At 58.2% G+C, this 17,500-nt stretch overlaps 1 protein-coding gene across 12 annotated transcripts in view; it reads left to right on the top strand.

Annotated features, from left to right (window-relative positions):
• The window catches only part of EBF3 (EBF transcription factor 3), a 108,139-nt gene that overhangs the window by 79,232 nt on the left and 11,407 nt on the right, over positions 1-17,500 (top strand). For all 12 annotated transcript variants that reach the window (XM_037051219.1, XM_037051223.1, XM_037051222.1 and 9 more), the window contains exons 10-11: positions 451-577; positions 17,294-17,382. In XM_037051219.1, the coding sequence (XP_036907114.1) occupies positions 451-577; positions 17,294-17,382 (216 nt within the window). The remainder of the gene's footprint in view (positions 1-450; positions 578-17,293; positions 17,383-17,500) is intronic.

Genomic DNA, 17,500 nt, shown 5'->3' with positions numbered 1-17,500 from the left:
CCCGGTGTGGCTGCTCGGGCCGCCTGACGGCTGCCACTGGTGCATGCACACAAGGCGCCCTCGTGCAGAGTCCCCCCTCACCTGACGGTCTCCCGTGGGTGGGTACAGAGCGCCCCCCCCCGCGGGGGGTTCAAACCTGCCGTAGGAGGTCCCTGCATACACTGGAACAATTAGTGCTCGCGTTACTGGGAGCAGGTTTGAGGGGACATATGGTGGCAATTTTCATATGAATGATGCCCTGTGGCCTTTCCTGCAAACTAAAACCCGGGATCGTTTGCAGATATTTTCCTTAAAGAGCACTGGGCCCTGCATCTTGGGGTGACAGCGAGGGGGGGGTGTTCCGAGACGATGGCCCAATTTGGCTCATTTTGGTAATTACGTCCAACTGGCAAGGGCCCGCCTCTCGGGGCCAGTGTTGCCGAAAGCCTGCTCACTGTGTGGTTTTTGTAGCTGATAACTCCCCACGCCATCCGAGTCCAGACCCCGCCGAGGCACATTCCTGGCGTCGTGGAAGTCACCTTGTCCTACAAGTCCAAGCAGTTCTGTAAAGGTGCTCCCGGGCGGTTTGTCTACACTGGTGAGTTCCCGTTTTCAACTTTCGGGGCAAAGCGGCGGCCGACCCCTTCGGGCCGTGCACTTGGGCTCTGTGGTGAGGCCCTGGGCCCACGGGCTGGCTTCCTCATCTGTAACTCGAGGCCGTGGGGTTGTCAATCACAAGTCACCCCAGCCCCCACCGGGTGGCTGCCCAAGTGCCTGGCTTGGGCTGGAGGCCCTCTGGGCGGCTCCCCCGTGACGTCACTATCGCTCACTTGCACAAAGTGAGATTCAGGGGTTCTGCTGTGTGCCCCAGGTCACACGCCCTGTTAATGAGGAGCCTCCAGCTCAGGCCAGGTCTGTGCTCCAGGCCTGGGTCTCGCACCCCACGCTCCACCGCTGTTTCTGCGAGGGTCTGGGACAAAGTGGAATCATCAGAAAGGTTGCCTCTGAAGTCACACATTTGTTATCAGAAAGTTGTCTTAGGCAAAGCCTTTGCAAGCGTGCTTGGTTGATGGCATTCCTCTGAGCTCACCATTGAGAGATGCCATAAATAGACAGACGTAAGGCATGTTAGGACTTCGGTGCCTGTCCCGGAAAGAGCAAACACTAGTGTCTGGGAAGTCGTGTGTGATGGCGGTCAGCAGCGGCTGTGCCCCCTGGGGTGACATGGGGGGGCTTGTCCTTGAAGAGCTGTGGCCTCGATGTGTGAGCATCCAGGGCGGAGGGCGGGCCTCGGTGGCCCTCCGTCACCAGCTGCAGGATGCCCCAGAGCAGGTTTGTCCCACTGTAGGGACGTAAGGCTGTCCTCTATCCAGCCGGCAGGTGACACCTGGGCAGGTCCCTTCCACTTTGGAGCGTGGAGGTTCGTTGCCTGCCCCCTCGTAGGGAAGGACTGAATGTGTGTGAAATGCCGAGTGTGAGTTCTCCCAGCAGACCCGGGGTCACCCCAGGGCCAGGCTGGGCTGCCAGTGACACCAGGGGTCCTTCATGGGGGAGGCCACCTTTTCGTTCTGCCACTCAGCACCCCTCCATATGGTGAAGGTGTGTGGGGAGTTCCAGGGGCTGCTTTCCCCCAGGGACCCAAAACCACCAGAGAACCCAGGACACGTGTGAGTGGCAAAGCTCTGGGTGCACGTGCAGGCCCCCCCCCCCGGGCTCCGTGCGCTCTCGGCCTCCTGATCAGACCCAGAGACAGAGGGGGCAGCTTGTCCCGTGCTCGAGGCTGGGCGTGGATGAAAACCGTGAAGGCAGATGGGTCGTGGACTTGGGCACCGTGCAGGCCGTGCAGGCACCCTCTAGCAGGTGGCCGTGCTGTGTGTGCCCCTGGGGATGGACGTCCAGGTGCCACCGGGGCGGTGGGCCTCCCTTGGCACCTCTGCTCGGGGCCCGTGCGCTGCAACCCACTTGTGCTCGGCAGGCCCCTTCTCAGGGACTGCTGGCCCCGGGGCCACGTGTCCCTGGGTTTCTGGCCCATGGACTTCAGGCCGTAGAGGCCATGGATGTCCTGACCTGCTCTGCCCGGCGTCGGCCAGGGGACCTGGTGCCCGTGCTCCGATCGTTGGGCGCCGCTGCTGCTCTGCCGCACCTGGGGGTGTGTGAGGGTCAGGGAGAAGGCAGGGGTCGTGTCCTGCCCACGGTGGGCACTCAGTAAGTGGTACCTCCCGTGGGTGGTTTCCAAGGCACAGCCTCTGTCAGGGTCCCAGGTCGGTCGAAGGAAGGGATGTTCACTGCCCACTCAGGAGCTGTCTTCCACATGATACTCGGGTCCTGGCGTGTGTCTGAGTGGGAGGACCAGCCTGCTCTGCAGGGACACGTGTGACGAGGCCACTTGTTCCCATCAGACAGTCGGGCTCTTGTGGTCGAACTCCCCACGGGGCCTCAGTGGGTCCTTTTGGCAACCAGGCTTGGCATCGAGATCTCTTGCACATGTGGGCTTTTTGGTGGGGAGACGGGCTGGCCATTGGTGGCGGTGGTGACTCTGAGAAGAAATGTGATGGCAGGAAGGTCCGGCCCTCGTCCTCTCCCTGCCTGCTGACCACGGAGGGTCCTGGTCCTGGCAGGGAGAGCAGGGCCCTGGGCTGAGCAACCTGAACAAAGGTCCCTTTGGAGGACAAGCTGGGGAGGAGCGCTGGCCGGTGAGTGTCCCGTGGCGAGGGCCTGCCCCGGGGCTGGTGTGAGGGGCGGGTGTTGGGGCAGCTCTGGGGCCCTTCCCGAGGCCCTCCCGCCCTCCAGCTGGGCGAACACCGCCTTGACCAGCCACCTCCTCCTGGGGTGTCGGGTGTTTCACCCCCTCCCCTCGAGGAGCTCTGAGTCAGTTTCAGCAGCCACCACTCCGAGTGGACTGGGCTTAGGCCAGAGGCTCAGGGCCTGGCCGCCTGGGGCTTTGGGCTTTTCTCCGCCAGGAGCTCTCCCACGAAGGGCCTTCAATGAAGCCATTCAGTGCGCAGGGCCTTGGCCAGCAGGAGGCTAATTTATGGCCTCCCCCACCCCAATCATTAACGGGAATATACATTTCAAACGCCGTGTAAGGGATACGGGGCCCTACACTCTCAGGGAGCAGGGGAAAGGTGGGGTCATAACCTGTCTGACCTGGAAGCTTCTGTCTGATTCACAGAGCCCTCAAATGGGTGGGGACAATGAAGCAATCACTGGGAATTGCGCTGGCCCTGAAAGCCGAGCCTGCCCTTCTGCCGGCGGGACTCGGGGCTCGGCCCCTGCGGGCAGGGCCCGTCCCCTGGGCATCTGGCTCCCATCAGGGTCCCCCACCGGGGGGCTGCGGGGACACCCTCACGTGAACCTTCCCGCCAGCAGCCAGCCTGGGGATAATGAGGCTGTGCCCGGAGGAGGGGTCCCACCCGCCGGGGGGAAAAGGCCCAAGTGATCTGTTTACAGGGATCTGAGAAACACCAGAGTTTTCAGGCCCTGAGGCCCCCGGTTCGCCCACGCCGAGTGGGCGTGGGCCCGGCCCTGGGGAGGGGAGTCGGGCCGAGCCCATCGGTCCAGGCCCCTCTGCCTGCTGCCGAGATAAAGACGCAATCACCTTGGGAAGCAGGAGCAGTGTTGATTAGCACGGTGAATTAAAAGAACGAGCCGCAGATGACATGTCCGGCTTCTCCATACTAGTCCTTCGAATTCCCAGCGTGCCTCACCCTGTTGTAAGAAGGTCAGAAACTAGAGAGGGAGAACAATTTCCAAGCGGCTGGCACTTAGGCGCAGAATTAACAATCACTCTGTATGTAATTGCCAGTTAATAGTAAATTGCCTTCTCGACTGTAAAATGCAATATAAACGCTGGGCACCTAAAATTAAATTAATGAGATATTTGCTGCATTTAAAAGTGAGTAGTGCAAATTAATACCTGAGTGCAATGCTCGTTTTAATATTTGTCTAATAGTGTATCATTTGCTTGTTTAATAATAATTAACGTGGTCCCGGAATAGCTTACCTGAGAAACGTGTGGTGACTGGGCAGATTGAAGCGTTTCACGGTCAGAATTTCAACAGGAGAAACACAGCCAATTGTTAAGAGCAATAAAAGAAATTATTTTGTAATTAGAATAGAAGCGTCGCAGTGTCATTGGATTAAGACAAATTGGAATTTGTCTGCTTCTCGTTGAAATCACGTTAGAGCAAAAGGTACCTTCACAGACACGTGTGAGGCTCTTGCACAAGAGAGTGTGGCCCGGAAGCCCGTCTGGCCAAACGGGTTCCCATCACACCAGAGGAGTGAGGCTCAGTGGCGGCATCTGTTCCAACGTCGTTTCCGGGACACCAGGCTTCCTTGTGCTCCTGACCCCTGCTACCCTGACGTTCGGTGCCCCCCCCCACCCCCCCCACCCCCGCATTGTGGAGATTGCTGTTCTTCAATTAAGGACATTCTCACGAATGACCGGGGTCGCCCTGCTGCCCGCCCCAGCCTGGAGCTGGTCACTGAGGAAGACGTGGCTGCTGACGGCGACCAGGCGCGGGCAGCCTGGCACAGCTGGTCTGCTGGGTGTGGGCCCGGTGTCAGGCCTGCCATTCATTTCCTGGACAGGGACGGAAAAGTGATTATTTTCTGCACAAAGACACGCATTCCATTTCAAGCACATGAAATCATTACTCAACCCGTAATTGCTAACAGTTTGTATTCTTTCTGATACAGTATTTATGTTTTCTGATTTTTATAAAATAGTCAGATTGTGCCTTCACTGGGCCACATGTCAAGGGAGGGAGCCTGCCTGTCCTCAGGGGGTCCCGGCCACCGCGAGTGGGTTTCCCAGTGCATGGCACACACCCTGCAAGTTGGTGGGCTCCCACCCTTGAACCCGCATTTCAGCTCAGCCCTGGAAAGGCTCTCGTGTTTCTGAAGTGCTTCACAGACCCTGTGTGCGTTGAGAAGTGAGTCTGTCAACAGCTCGGTGGCCTGCTGCAGGGTCGGCTGCGCCCTTGACCCCGTGGGCACAACTGGCTGGCTCCCGGGCCAGCAGATGGCCAGCACCCGCCCAGCGAAGGTGCCTCGCTGACTCCCGAAGGTTGTGCTGGCTCGCTGGCTGCCGGACCCATGCCGGGTCCCCTACACGACCTCCACCAGGTGTGCCTGCCCACCTCTCGGACACGCCGCAGAGACGACTGTTTTGATCATGGGTCCTCCAGTCTGGGGCGCCTCCAGCCAGCTTCATAGGCCACTTGTGGGCATCCTGTCCGTGAGAACCAGCCCTCCCTGCAACCACACCGGAATCTCTGCCCCCGCTCACCAGCTGCGGGTGTCGGTGGGAGTCCTTGGTCTGCTGGGGCGCAGACCCCCTGGCTTTTATAGGAGGCTGATTTCGTGGTAGGGTAGCCTGGGCCAGGCCCGCTCTAGCCCTGTCCAGAATCGGGGGGCTGGGACAGTGACCCAGATACTGCAGACCGTGACATCACGGCCCTCCCTCCCAGCACAGCCCCTGACTTTACGGGTGTTATTTTTCCCCATGTTGGGGGCAGAGGGCGAACCCTCCCTGTCGCCTGGGACGGTGTGTGGGCCTGGAGGTGGCCGTCCCCGGGGCCACAGAGGAGGGGAGCGCGTCCACCTGAGCATCAGCAGTGAGCCGGGCGACCGTGGGCGAACCTGCCTGCCTGCCGTGTGGGCGCTGGGTGTGCCAGCATGTCGGCGTGTCCCCCCGCAGAGCGGGGCTGCGGGGCTCTGGGGCCACTGCTGTCCCCTTGCTTCCTGTGTCGGCGGAGGCCCGGGGAATGAGACACACCGTTTGTGCTATTGCACAAGTAGACGATTTGTCCTAATCAGTGACACCCATTTACTAGAATTGCTTAAAATGAACTATACCTCATACAGAAATCGCACGTTTAGAGAGTTCCATTCATCATCTGAAAATTGAGGCCAGTAAACTTTTCTGCTCCTCCAGTGGGATCGCAGGCACGCATCAAAATGTTAAAAATGATTGGTGAGAGGGACCTGTCACCCATTTATCAAGGAAAAGAACATTATTTGCTAATTTCCCAACCAGGCTGGTGACAGGGTGCTTCGTCTTTGGACCCTCGGTGACCAGCATGGCCTTTCTGTTATTAGTACAAGTCAAGTGCTTTTGGGCGGCCGCTAACAAGACACATTTGTCTGTCATTGGAGGGGCTTTGGTTGTTTTCCAAGGGGCTGTGACCAAAGTCTGCCCCCCGCGCCCCGATCTGCGCCCCTTCTGGGCCGCACTCACCCAGGAGGGGCCGCCGGCGGATAAATCACACACTTTCCGTGTCAAGGTGAAGGTATCGACTCTCTGGCACCAAACCTGACAAAACGTGGCTGCGAGGAGACCATTCATCTTCCCCAAAGGACAAAAGGGTCATTGGGTTTTAGTTGGCACTCTGGGGACACAGCAGTGGGGAGGAGGCCGGGCCTGGCCCTCTGCGGCTGGGCCCCGGGGAGGGCAGGGGCCTGCCTCGCTGCCCCACCACCCAGGCCCCGGGGGCTCAGGGAGCAGAGGCCCAGAGGGTGGGCAGGTGTGGAGAGTGGGTTTTGAGTTTCTGGTTGGTCAGGTGCGCCCCGTGCTTCTGAGACCCGCGTGGGAGGGCCCTGGGGGTGGCAGGGTGGCGGACGATGTCGAACCAGCCACCACTTAAAAGCCCAACCAAGTGACGGTGATGGACCTAAGAGGCAGGTAAAGCGCAGAGAGAACAAGGGGTGAACACGGACAGCACAGGTCGCTGTGGCGGGATGCCCGTGCGCTTGCCCATGAGGACCCGGGGACACGTCAGTCGGGTCCCCGTGTCACAGACGTCTTCCCACTGAAGCACGCGGCCCTGCAGACGAGAGGAGGCGGCAGACGGCTCTGTGGCCTTCTAAGTACGGCCACGAGAGCGAAGCGTCACGGGTGTTCCCTCCTGGCCGACCGCGGTCACCAAGCAGAGCACAGCTTCTCCACCAGCTTCGTCGGACTGGACATGTGGCTGGACATCGACAGCAGTTGGCAGTGGATGGGGGGCGTGCCCCTGAGTTGGGGGGGCTCGTGCTCGCCTCTGAAACCTTGGCTTTTGGGAGGTCCCCGGACCCTTCGGGCGCATTTTCTCCCAGCCGAGGCAGACACCCCAAAGCTCAGGCCGAGCAGAAGTACGTCAAGAAGTCACCCTTTGAATCAGCTACGGAACATGCAACATCCTGACTCGCTGAGAATGGCGTTTCGGTGAAACAACACACGGGAGGCTGTTAGGGACACAGACTGCTTGTGACGTGCACAGGGGTCATGTGCCGTGGATGGGCTCGTGGCGTGGCCCGGTTCCACGGGCCCTAGTGCACTCGCTGTGCGAGGCTCGCCGCAGGCGCCTCTGGTTTCCCTCTGGACGGCCACAGCGCAGGCCTCGGCTCCCACTGGCCGGGCCGTCTCCGGGGAACATTCTTTAGGTGCTGCTGGTGGTGGGCTGGGCTCCCTCCTCCCTCCTGGACACTGCTGTCCTGTGTCTGCCCACACGCCAGGCAAGCGGGCCCGATAGGCACCCCCGCCCCGGCATCAGCCAGCCAGTGAGGACGGGAGGTCAGGGCGCCAGGTGGTTTGGTGTGGGGGACCCTGGCAGGTGCCTCTTCCATCGTTTCACCCCCTTTTCTCCCAGGAGGAGACCCCCGCCCAGACCCTTGGGTGGTCCTGCTGTGGCCCCAGGACGGAGGGGCGGGTGGCCTGTGTGCCCCCTCTTCTCGGTCTCCTGAACCCACATGCCTGGAGCTGGTAATCTGCACAGGCACTGGCTGCGATCCTCACCCCGTGTCCCTGCCCCCGGGTTCGATGACCAGCTCCGTGTTTTCCTCATGGCCAGGGCACAGAACCACGTAGCCTGGGGGCCATCGGTGCCGGCTGGCGAGCAGGCAGCCGCACCAGGCGGGGTGGCTCCGCTCCATTCCTGTGGCTGACAGGCGGTCACGACAGGAGTGGCCTAGTGTCCGCTTCGTGTCATTCTGGGCCTTGGGCTGCAGTGTGCCCCACACTGCAGGTGTGCCGTGTGTGCTAGTGGGCAGGTAAAGTGGAGGTCACTTCACAAAACTGACTTGTTTCAATACCTCGGAGGTGAGCTACGCATGTGTGAGGGGCTGTCTGCTTCTGTGAGGGACTCACATGCTCACCTTCGGTGGCCGCGGTGCCAGCACCCCAGGCTGCCTGGGCCTGGACTCGGACCGAGCTGTCACCCCCATGCCCCTGCCTCTTGCCCTCACTGCCCCAGGAGCCATGACTGGCTGGGTCACTTTTCTCGTTTGTGCCCAGGAAGTAACAACCAGAATCTATCCGTACAGCCAATGTGGTATCCAAGTTCACAGTCAGCGTCATTGGGGATTTACCCACAATTCCCGGAGTCCAGTGTCTACCTGAGGCTGCCTAGGCCAGGGGTGCGGCTGGGCACCACAGGTGACCCAGAGAAGGAGGGGCTGTCTAGGTGCTCCGGGTGGGACGGCCCTCTGCAGTGGTTCCGGGCCAGGGAAAGGGGTGTGTCCTCGCCCAGAGCCCGGTGGCCTGGGGCTGCAAGTGGCCCCAGGGGTGGCCCCATGTCAAGCACAACCCAGCTGACACAAAGTCTCCTGGGAACGAAGCTGGGGGAGAAGAGTTAACAAAATAGTCGTGAATGGTGTGAAGTTGTTGGGGGAGCGGGGCAACTGAGGCACCGTGGGGTTTTCGGGAGGGTCCCTGGATGGATGGTGTGCACAGGCAGCTGTGCAGGCTGCACCCCTGCAAGTCGCCGGGGGTGTGGGGACAAGTCGGGGAGCCCAGCAGGTCAGGTGCAGGTGGGGCTGCTGGTGGGGGTGGCGGGAAGGGAGTGTGGGTGCAGCCAGAGCCTTCTGATGCCCCCACAGGCTGGGATTTCGGGGCCCTGTGCGAAAATGGGGCTGTCATACATGGGACACGTGACCCAGATCCCAGGCTCCTGGCATGCGTGTCGGGGAGTCCAGTGTTGGCATTTTTCCTGGCGACGCTTTAAAGGCTCCATCTGAGAGCAGCCCTTCCCTTCACGTGGCATGGGAAGCCGGTGGTGGACGCGGCTTTGTGGAGACTGAACGGGCAGTGGTGCTGGGAAGCCACGTTACACGTGGCGTGGACACGAGGAGGCCCGTTCCCTCCACTGCCCCTGCCCTGCGCGGGTCTGCCTCACCTGTGCCTGTGTGCCCTCGGAGCTTACACAAATGCCGGCTGGGCATTCAGACCTCGGCACAGGTGGAGCAGCCCCCAATTGGTGCTAGTCCCAATTAGAGCGCGTCCTCCCACGTAAAGCGTTTTTCCTTCAGCTGACATTCACAGAGCAAAAAGTTCACCCCTCCAGGTGTGTGCTCAGGTGGTTTTCAGGGTGTCCACAGAGTCGTGCAGCCATTAATGCACGCTGAGAACATGTCCTCACACAAGGAGGCGCTCTGCGCCCACTAGCAGTCCCCCTACCCCCATCGCGCCCCTCCCCGGCCCCAGGCAACGCAAATCCACTTCCTGCCTCGAGGCCGAGGCCGCAGGCTCTCCCGGATGGTCCTTACACTCTGTGGTCCTTCATGAGGGTTTCAAGGCTCCCCCAGAGCAGCAAGTGCCCCAGAGCCTGTCCTGTGTTGGGTAGTGCAGCCTTCCATTCCAGGACACACCCTGCTCTGCAGTCCAGCCATCCGGGTGGGGAGAGGAATCACGCCGCTCCGGCACATCTGTGAACACATTTTGGGGGGCACGTACGAGAAACATTACGTTCCCTTTGGCTTTCTCACAATCAAAATGGTCATTCTACCTTTACCGTTTCTACCTGTACTTTTGGAAGCCCCCAGTCATGACTCATTATTTTGTGCACCTACTGTGTGCCCTACACTGAGTAGGGCAAGTGCCATGGCGCAGAGGGTCGGCCCCACTGTCAAGGAGGAGGGTGGATCCCTGAGCAAGTGAATGGATGGCCTGGGAAGCGCACCGTGGGGGCTGGCCGGCTTTGAGACACGCGGGTGGGCCTTTCTGTGGCAGGGTCAGTGGGTTGGGGAGGGTGTGTGTGTGGAGCTCATTTGCCAGCTCACTTTTGAGCTGAAATTGTTATGCTGGAGCAAAGCGTGCAAATCTGTTGCCTGACGGTTCTCTGCAGAATATTGCCCACTGGGTTTAAGTCCCCTCCCCTCAGCGTCTCTAAGATGGTCAGTGACACTGGACACTTGACTGTTCCTTAGAGAAAGGGCCCGCCTGCCATGCCTGGCCCTGATTTCTTCTCTGGTTTCCCCTTCCCTTGGTCCACAGCCCGTCTGTCCTCAGAGAGAACAGCCTTGGGGGGAAGGGGATGCCGGGGTTCTGGGGTGGCCAGTCCACATCCCTACCTCAGGGCTACCACTGCCACCACTGTGGGGAGTGTGTCCCCAGGGGCAGAAAGCCACCCTGTGCCCTGCGCCTTAGGGTCCCTCAGCGGCTGGGCAGGGCCTGGTAGATGCTGTTCCGTGGGACTGTGTAGGCCGTAACCTCGGACATTCTTGGAGGTATGTAAACAGAAGTATTCGGCTGCAACACAGCTGCATCAGCACGGGTACTGTTTTGGTGACAAGGACCAGGAGCCATCCCCTTTGCTGCCTTTGGGTGTCACGTCACAAGGCCGCCATCCACTGCCAGGCCTGGGAGAGTGGCAGCCAGTCCTGTGCCCACGGCTGGTTGGGCTGAGTGTGTGAACAGAGAAGTGCTCCCTGTGCAAGTGAGGGGTCCCTGGTTTCCAATTAGGAGTCAAGCAGGGCGCTCCCCATCCTTAGATATCTTGGTTACCGGAAGTGCCCTTTGGTTATTAGTGGGTTGGAGGGGCTTCGGGGGGTAACCACAGTGAGAGGCCGGGCCGACCTCTGGCGGGTGAGCCGCCCCACACCGGCGTGCTGGAAAAGCCTTGTCATCCTGATGAAGACAGCCTAGGGTTAGAAGCTTGGTGTCGAAGAAGGGGGACCCCAAGACTTCCAGTCTGTTTCTAGGGGTGGCCAGCCACCCTGGGCCTGGCCGGGGAGCCAGGCTGGCCGCTGGGGACAGCGCCTCCTTGTGCGCGACGCAGAGTTGCGTGGCCTTTGTGTCCCCATGCGTGCCCCAGTGCCGGGCTCACCCCGCCGAGTTCTGTGATTGAAATTCATTGCCAAATTTATTGAGAAATTAATGAGAAAAGCTGCAAAGTATTGACTTTGAGAGGAAAACACAACTCATCTTGAATGAGGAGGAAAATGCAGCAATAATTTAGCCACTATTGATTTGGCCCTGTCCATGTATCGATCTTCATTTTACAATATTAATTTGCACCTGCAATCGGCTGCAAAGGGAACCGATTCCATCTTGTGGCCGCGTTAATGCGCAAACGCATTAGGCGTCCTTAAGGAGTGGGGGTGTTACAGGCTGTGCCAGGAAGGCAGATTCCCCCCCCCCCGTTTTTGCTTGTTACTGAAATGGACTAAAAATTAATTTTTTTTGTCTGACAAAATATGAAAGCAAAGACCCATCTACAGCACGGCCCTCCTCTCGGCTGCTCGGGCTGCAGCCTCTCCGTGCGCGGGGCCGTCAGCCGCCTGAAACTCCAGGCGGCTCTCATCATCATGCCCGGATCAGTTCAAAGTTCATGAAATTTCTATGAGCATTGATCTCTCCCCATTGATTTTTTTTCACAGCAGATCTTTGAAATTTTAATTTCCCGAGCATCTGAATTTCTTATAGATGAAATGCACTTGGAGGAGACAGTTGATGATAAAGTGGAGAACTTAGCATCATTTTAAAGCCTAAAAAAGGGAGGAAAAACCAGGCCCTCGCAGGCTCGGTGCGAGGCCCGTGCGGCGGAGCGGTCGGGGGCGCTGGTGGGGGCGCGGTGTCGGGGGGCGAGCCGAGCACCCGTCTTGTCTTCGGTGGCCACACATTTTCAATGCAACTTTGTATACAGTCATTTTTGAAAGAAAAGCTATCTGGAGAAAACAGCGGGACAGAGAAACATTCTTCACCGCGCAATCATTTGCTCACAGCGGTCTTTATCACCTGGTCAAGTTCACCTAGTTACTTATCAGTGGGACATTTAATAACCTCAAGGTGATATAATTGCTATTGGCATTTTTCCCCCTCGGATTCAGCTGGTTAATGTGTAAACTACTTGTCAGCAAATAGCACTTTGTCACTGAAATCACTAACACCCTCTAGAGGGATGTCTTTGTATTGAGCAATTTAATTTTACTTTATTTAATTTTTACACATTACAACCTGTGTTCATTCAGGCCCATGGAAGGCTCGCAGGCTGCTCGGGCAGGGCCTGGGTGCCCGGTCCGTAAAACACACTGGATCTTACTTAACCGTCCCCATCGCAGAGATCGACGTGCGTCCTCGTCCCTGGGAAAAGGGCCTGCAGATGTTCCGATTATGTAGTTATGCCGCTAATGTGAAAAACGGCCTCGTTAGGAGGGTCTGTTTGTAGCTAGAAAATGACTGCCTCATGACAAATGCGTGATTGGGAAGTTACAGGAAGATGATCATTACTGAAATGAAACGGGAACTGGTTTTAACAGCGGCGACCAGCAGCTGGGACGCAGCAAATGAATGTCTTCCTGTTTTGATGGTGGGAGTCAGGCTTTCGGGCGGAAGGGGAATCTGTGCTGAGCTGAAAACGTCCCCTCAGAGCTCTCTGCTGGGCCCGGCCGCGGCTCGGGCCAGGGCAGGGCAACGCCGGGAGCATGGGTCCCACCTGCCAGTGCCCCCCTGGCTTGTGTGTCTCCCGTCGCTGCTGCAAGGACAGAGCTGTGGCTGAGGGCTGGTGGGCTGCTCTGCAGGCCGCCCGGCCAGGGGTGGTCGGAGGTGACCATCTCAATTCAGCTTGGCCACCTCCCCCCCTCCTGCCTCCCCTGGTCCCGGCCCCATTGCTGGGAAGGCGCCCTGGAGACAGGGGTGGGGATGGGCGACCCAGCGCCCTGGGTGGGTGCAGCCATCAAAGCAGGTGCTGGGCTGGGGGCTGCCGCTCCCAGATGCCCCGATGCCCTGGGGGGGGGCGGGGCTTCTATGAGGGAGCCCCGGCATGCAGTAGCTGCTTAACAAATGCCAGTGAGTGCACTGGGTTTAAGGCGATTCTGGTGGCCATTTCCCTGCCCAGAAAGCGGTTCTTTGTAGAAAACACCCGCCGGCCCCAAACACGCGCTTTCCAGTCTGAAACCTCGTTTCTGCGTGAGCAACCCGGAGGTTCCGAACATGTCCCCTGACTTAATCACATTAGGTCCCTGTGTTCATGGACTTGCTATTCGAGTCTAATAAAACAATTATACACATTGTGGAGTATGAGATTAACTCGGACTGCAGGGCAGGGCTGACTGACAGGGAAGGTTAAGCCATCAAAACGAAAACTAAAACTATAATGTCACCGGAAACGGCGTTCTGGACTCCAGGCTGCCAGTGCGTCTCTGAGCAGCAGGCCGCCAGCCACAGCTGCCGCGTGGGGCGGGCGCTGCTTCCGCCGCCACATTAGCTGCGGCGGTCCCAACCTGAACTGACATCACGGACCGTTAAAATTTTATCAATCGTGGTATGATTAATCCCCCAGCACACGGGCCTGGCTTACATATTTGGAACACTGCTTCTTTAATGCATGCAGAGTGGCATGGTGGACTCAGTACACTCGAACATGTGGAGACGTGTCCCCTTCTCGAGCCGCAGGCGTGTGCGGCGTCCAGGAACCACTGGGTCCGTGGCCGTGTCGGGCCGTGTCAGTGGACCCGCACTGGGTGCTGGCCGGCAGGTGATGGCGGCCGCCTGGCCTTCCGCAGGCTGCCCGGTTGCCTGCCCCATTTGGAATGGGCTGTGATTCCTGGCTCTTGGAGCTTCTGATTCATTCGGGTTTTATCGCTGTGTAATTTCCTCATTCTAAAATAAAAGCTCTCCAACAGAAATTACTATGCATTAGGCCGCGGTAGCCCACTCAAATGGATATTAATACAGTTTATCTCTAAAAGGACGAATAATGTATTTGAAACAGATAAAAGGCCCTCCACCAAATGAGGAATGTTAATATCTTATGGCACGGTTAATAAAGAGATATTTCACAGGGGAGCGTTGTTTTATGACTTTTGATACAACAGCCTTATCATCTGACACATCTTAAACGATACAATTTTAGGCACAGGTTCTCTTCCGTACGCAGCGGCTCCTGTTCTCGAGACTTGAATTCAGAGCAAATCCCAGGCGCTAATTACTGTGGGGGTGGGGGCAGAGGCGAGGTGTTATAAAACTCATCCTTGGTGAAAGTTGAACGCTGATCATACATGTTGAGAAATGGCTGGTTATTGTTTTTTTTTTCCTCCTCCCGCAGAAAAATAACATTTGTTCTTACTGTGTTTAAGGCAGGGTGTGGAGTCATTTAGCCCCAGTGACACACGCGCAGACTGAGCTGCTCAATGCCCCCCCGGAATAAACGGCTCAGGAGCAGAGCATATTAATTTACGGCTTCCCTGATGCGGGCGGCCGCGGGAGCGGTGCGAGGACCTCCGAATATTAACATAAAACAAATCCGCTTTATTCTTCTTCCTGTTTCTCCCTCGTCCCCGCCCCTCGCTCACCCAGGGCCCCTTCTCTAATTATCCACGAGGTCGGTAAGCAGAATTGGGAAGAAGCGGGGAGATCAATACAAATTATCCCTGAGCAAACCAGTGCTGACAGTCTGAATTGCAGCATATGTTTACCCAAAATCAGGCAATTTATCTTAATATCAGCAAAGTAATGCAGTGCAGGTGAAAGGTCAGGCAATCTCTCCCCCTCATAATTACCCAGTTCTAAAACAGGAAAGTGGTATTGATTGGCCTGGCTCGGTGCTCGGTGACTGGACGTGCCGGAGCCCGGCCCTGGCCGGCTGGGCCTCGCCTTGTAAACTCGACGCGCCGAGGATTTACGAGACGCGCGAGGGCTCTGAGGCTTCTCTCCTCCCGTCGTAGAATCTGCCAGCCAAGCCTCGGCTGGTCTGCATCTTCCGGGGCGGGGGGTGGTGGGTTCTGTGCGGGGTGGCGCTCAGAAGGTGGTCCCCGGCCTCTGCCGAGGCGGGCTGCCCTGGGAGGCACAGAGGCAAAGGGAGTCCCCCTGCCCCCAGTGAGCAAAACCTGCCCTGAGCCGGGAACACAAGACCCAGCTGTAGCTTCAGGACCAGGGCAGTTGCTTCTAACTCTTGCATGTAAATTCCTGGGCTTCCGGTAGCCAAGCCCCCACTGGAATGTCAGGCTGCTCCAGCGGCCTCCCCACCCCCACCAGGCGTGGTGGAGACCTCCTGGGCTCAAGGACGTCATCTCCCGGGCAGCACCCCCTAGACCCTCGCGGGGCCCAGCTCGCTGGCCAGCTCTGGGCAGCGGGTTTGGGATGCAAGCACTCCCGGGGCCAAAGCAGGCGGCGAGAGGTGGCCTCCTGGCGACACTGCCCTCACGTATTTCTGGTCCTGGGAGCAGAGTGCCGGTTGAACTGAAACACGGGAGAATCTCTGCCAGAACGAGAGTGTGTGGCTATTACAAGTCATAAAGCTTCTGAGAGCTCGCATTAACGCGCCGATCACCTGTCAGGGGCGTTTGCATGAGATCAATAGCGGCTGCCCATCTATCTTTCTGACTACCTTTCATCAGGCCGATTCATTAAGTCAAGCAGTCACGGTGGTTAGCTGGGAGGGAGAAGAGACCCTGACGCGTGGGGACGCACAGTGGGCCGCCGTGTTGGTGTCCTAGTCAGGAAACCTAATACTTTATCTCGTCCTTCCCGGGCCCCGTTGCTGGGGGCGGCCCATCTGCCCTGCTGCCCGAGCCACGCTCGGGCCTGACACCCCTGTCCCGGCCCAGGCAGAGACATGACAAATTGTCCCCCGAGTCAGTGCTGACAGCTTCTGATGATTAATGGTTTGATTATGAACTGGTTTTACACACAGAGAATTTACATCACAGAGAGTTAGAAATTGTACCATGTCACGAGTGCCGAGGCATTTGGAAGAGCTTCAGTATTTGCAAAGAGGAAAGAGGGCGAGATCGCAGCCGAAGCCATGTCATGTAAAATCAATATGCCGGATCAATGCTTTATTAACAAGAAAATGTCTTACTTCACATTCCTGCGCGGACCTTTGTCTCCGGGATGGATGATGGAATGTCAAATCATATCGCGGTCCTCAGCTTTCGGCCCGTTATTGAGTGCGCGCGGCGTCTTCCGGCGGCGCTTCCGACACCCGCCGTGGGTGTGGGCACCCGCCGGCCGCCCGCGTGCTCGGGGATGACGGCGACCAATTATTTCAGGAAGCGCTCTCAAAGGCGGCCGCTCACCTTCGTCCTCCCGCCCGAGCCTCTGTGCAGCGGGCCTGCAGACCCGCCGAGCGGCGCTGTGTTAATCGTCAAATTACGCGCCGACTAACGAGCGATGGCCCCAGCGGCGGGCCGTGCGACGCAAGGACGGCGGCAGGTCTTATTAGTCTCAGAGAACTCCCTGATTCAGGCCGCGCCGTGCATCGTGGCGTGACTCCACGGAAAAGTGTATCTACACTGAGAAGTAATGCACTCTAATCAGTATTTCCATCTTCACCCGCGTCCGCGGGCCTGCGGGCTCCGCTTTTGTTGGACTCGGGCAGAGCCATAATAAAGCCCCATAGCTCCTTATAAAGCTTGTTAAACACGGCCCGTGCAGCCGGCCGGAGTCCCGGCCGTGATTCATGCACTGTACACAGCGCGCGCGGCTGATTTATGGCCGCGCACAGTTCATAGTCAAAATTACAATTTGAGGGATAAAAAGATTAATTACTATTTGTGGCCGGCAATTTCGCCAGGCTGGTGGAATGATAGCGCCCTACATCAGTTTGTAGTCAGCCATTCACAGATTATTAAAGCCCGGCAAGAGTGAGTACTCCTCCTGCCTGGCGGCTCCGGCAGTACGCTAGGCAGAAGAGGGCCACAGGGATAAATCTGAAGCCGGCAATAGCCCGGCATATGTCATAATTGCCAGTTCCCCGTAAATCCCCGGCCGGCGTGGGAGGCACCTCGCCGTGTGGACAGTGGTCGTGACGGCGGTGATTGCTGTCTGCAGCCCCGAGACCTGCAGCTTCCCAGGGCCCCGGCCATTTCCACAATATATGGAGTCACCCTTTGACTCTCTCCCAGTCTAATTATAGATTAGAAATAATCGTGGCTTTTACGTGCCAAAGAAAGGGGGGAATCTCCGTTCCTTAAAACAGAAGGAGCGCCCAGGTGCCTGGCTCCTTGAGCATCGGGGACGGAGGGCTGCGTGTCTCTCCGTGAGCGTGCAGTGAGCGCGTGTCGATGGCCTGATCGTCACTAACCTGACCTCCATGTCTGTGTCCTGTTACAGCCCTTAACGAGCCGACCATAGATTACGGTTTCCAGAGGTTGCAGAAGGTGATCCCGAGACATCCGGGCGATCCCGAAAGGTTACCCAAGGTTAGTAACAGGGCATGGGGTGTCTGCTCACAGTGGGGCCGCCACCGGGCCGGTTCCGTCTGGGGGCAGCAGGTGCTCTGAGACGGGGGCTTCTGGATGCCCCAAACCCTGTGGCCAT

This window comes from Sturnira hondurensis, unplaced genomic scaffold (assembly GCF_014824575.4).
Source record: "Sturnira hondurensis isolate 20B ecotype Veracruz unplaced genomic scaffold, ASM1482457v3 Scaffold0007208, whole genome shotgun sequence".
Taxonomy (NCBI): Eukaryota; Metazoa; Chordata; class Mammalia; order Chiroptera; family Phyllostomidae; genus Sturnira; species Sturnira hondurensis.
The sequence above is the reverse complement of the archived record's forward strand: the minus strand, read 5'-3'. Positions and strand labels throughout refer to the sequence as shown.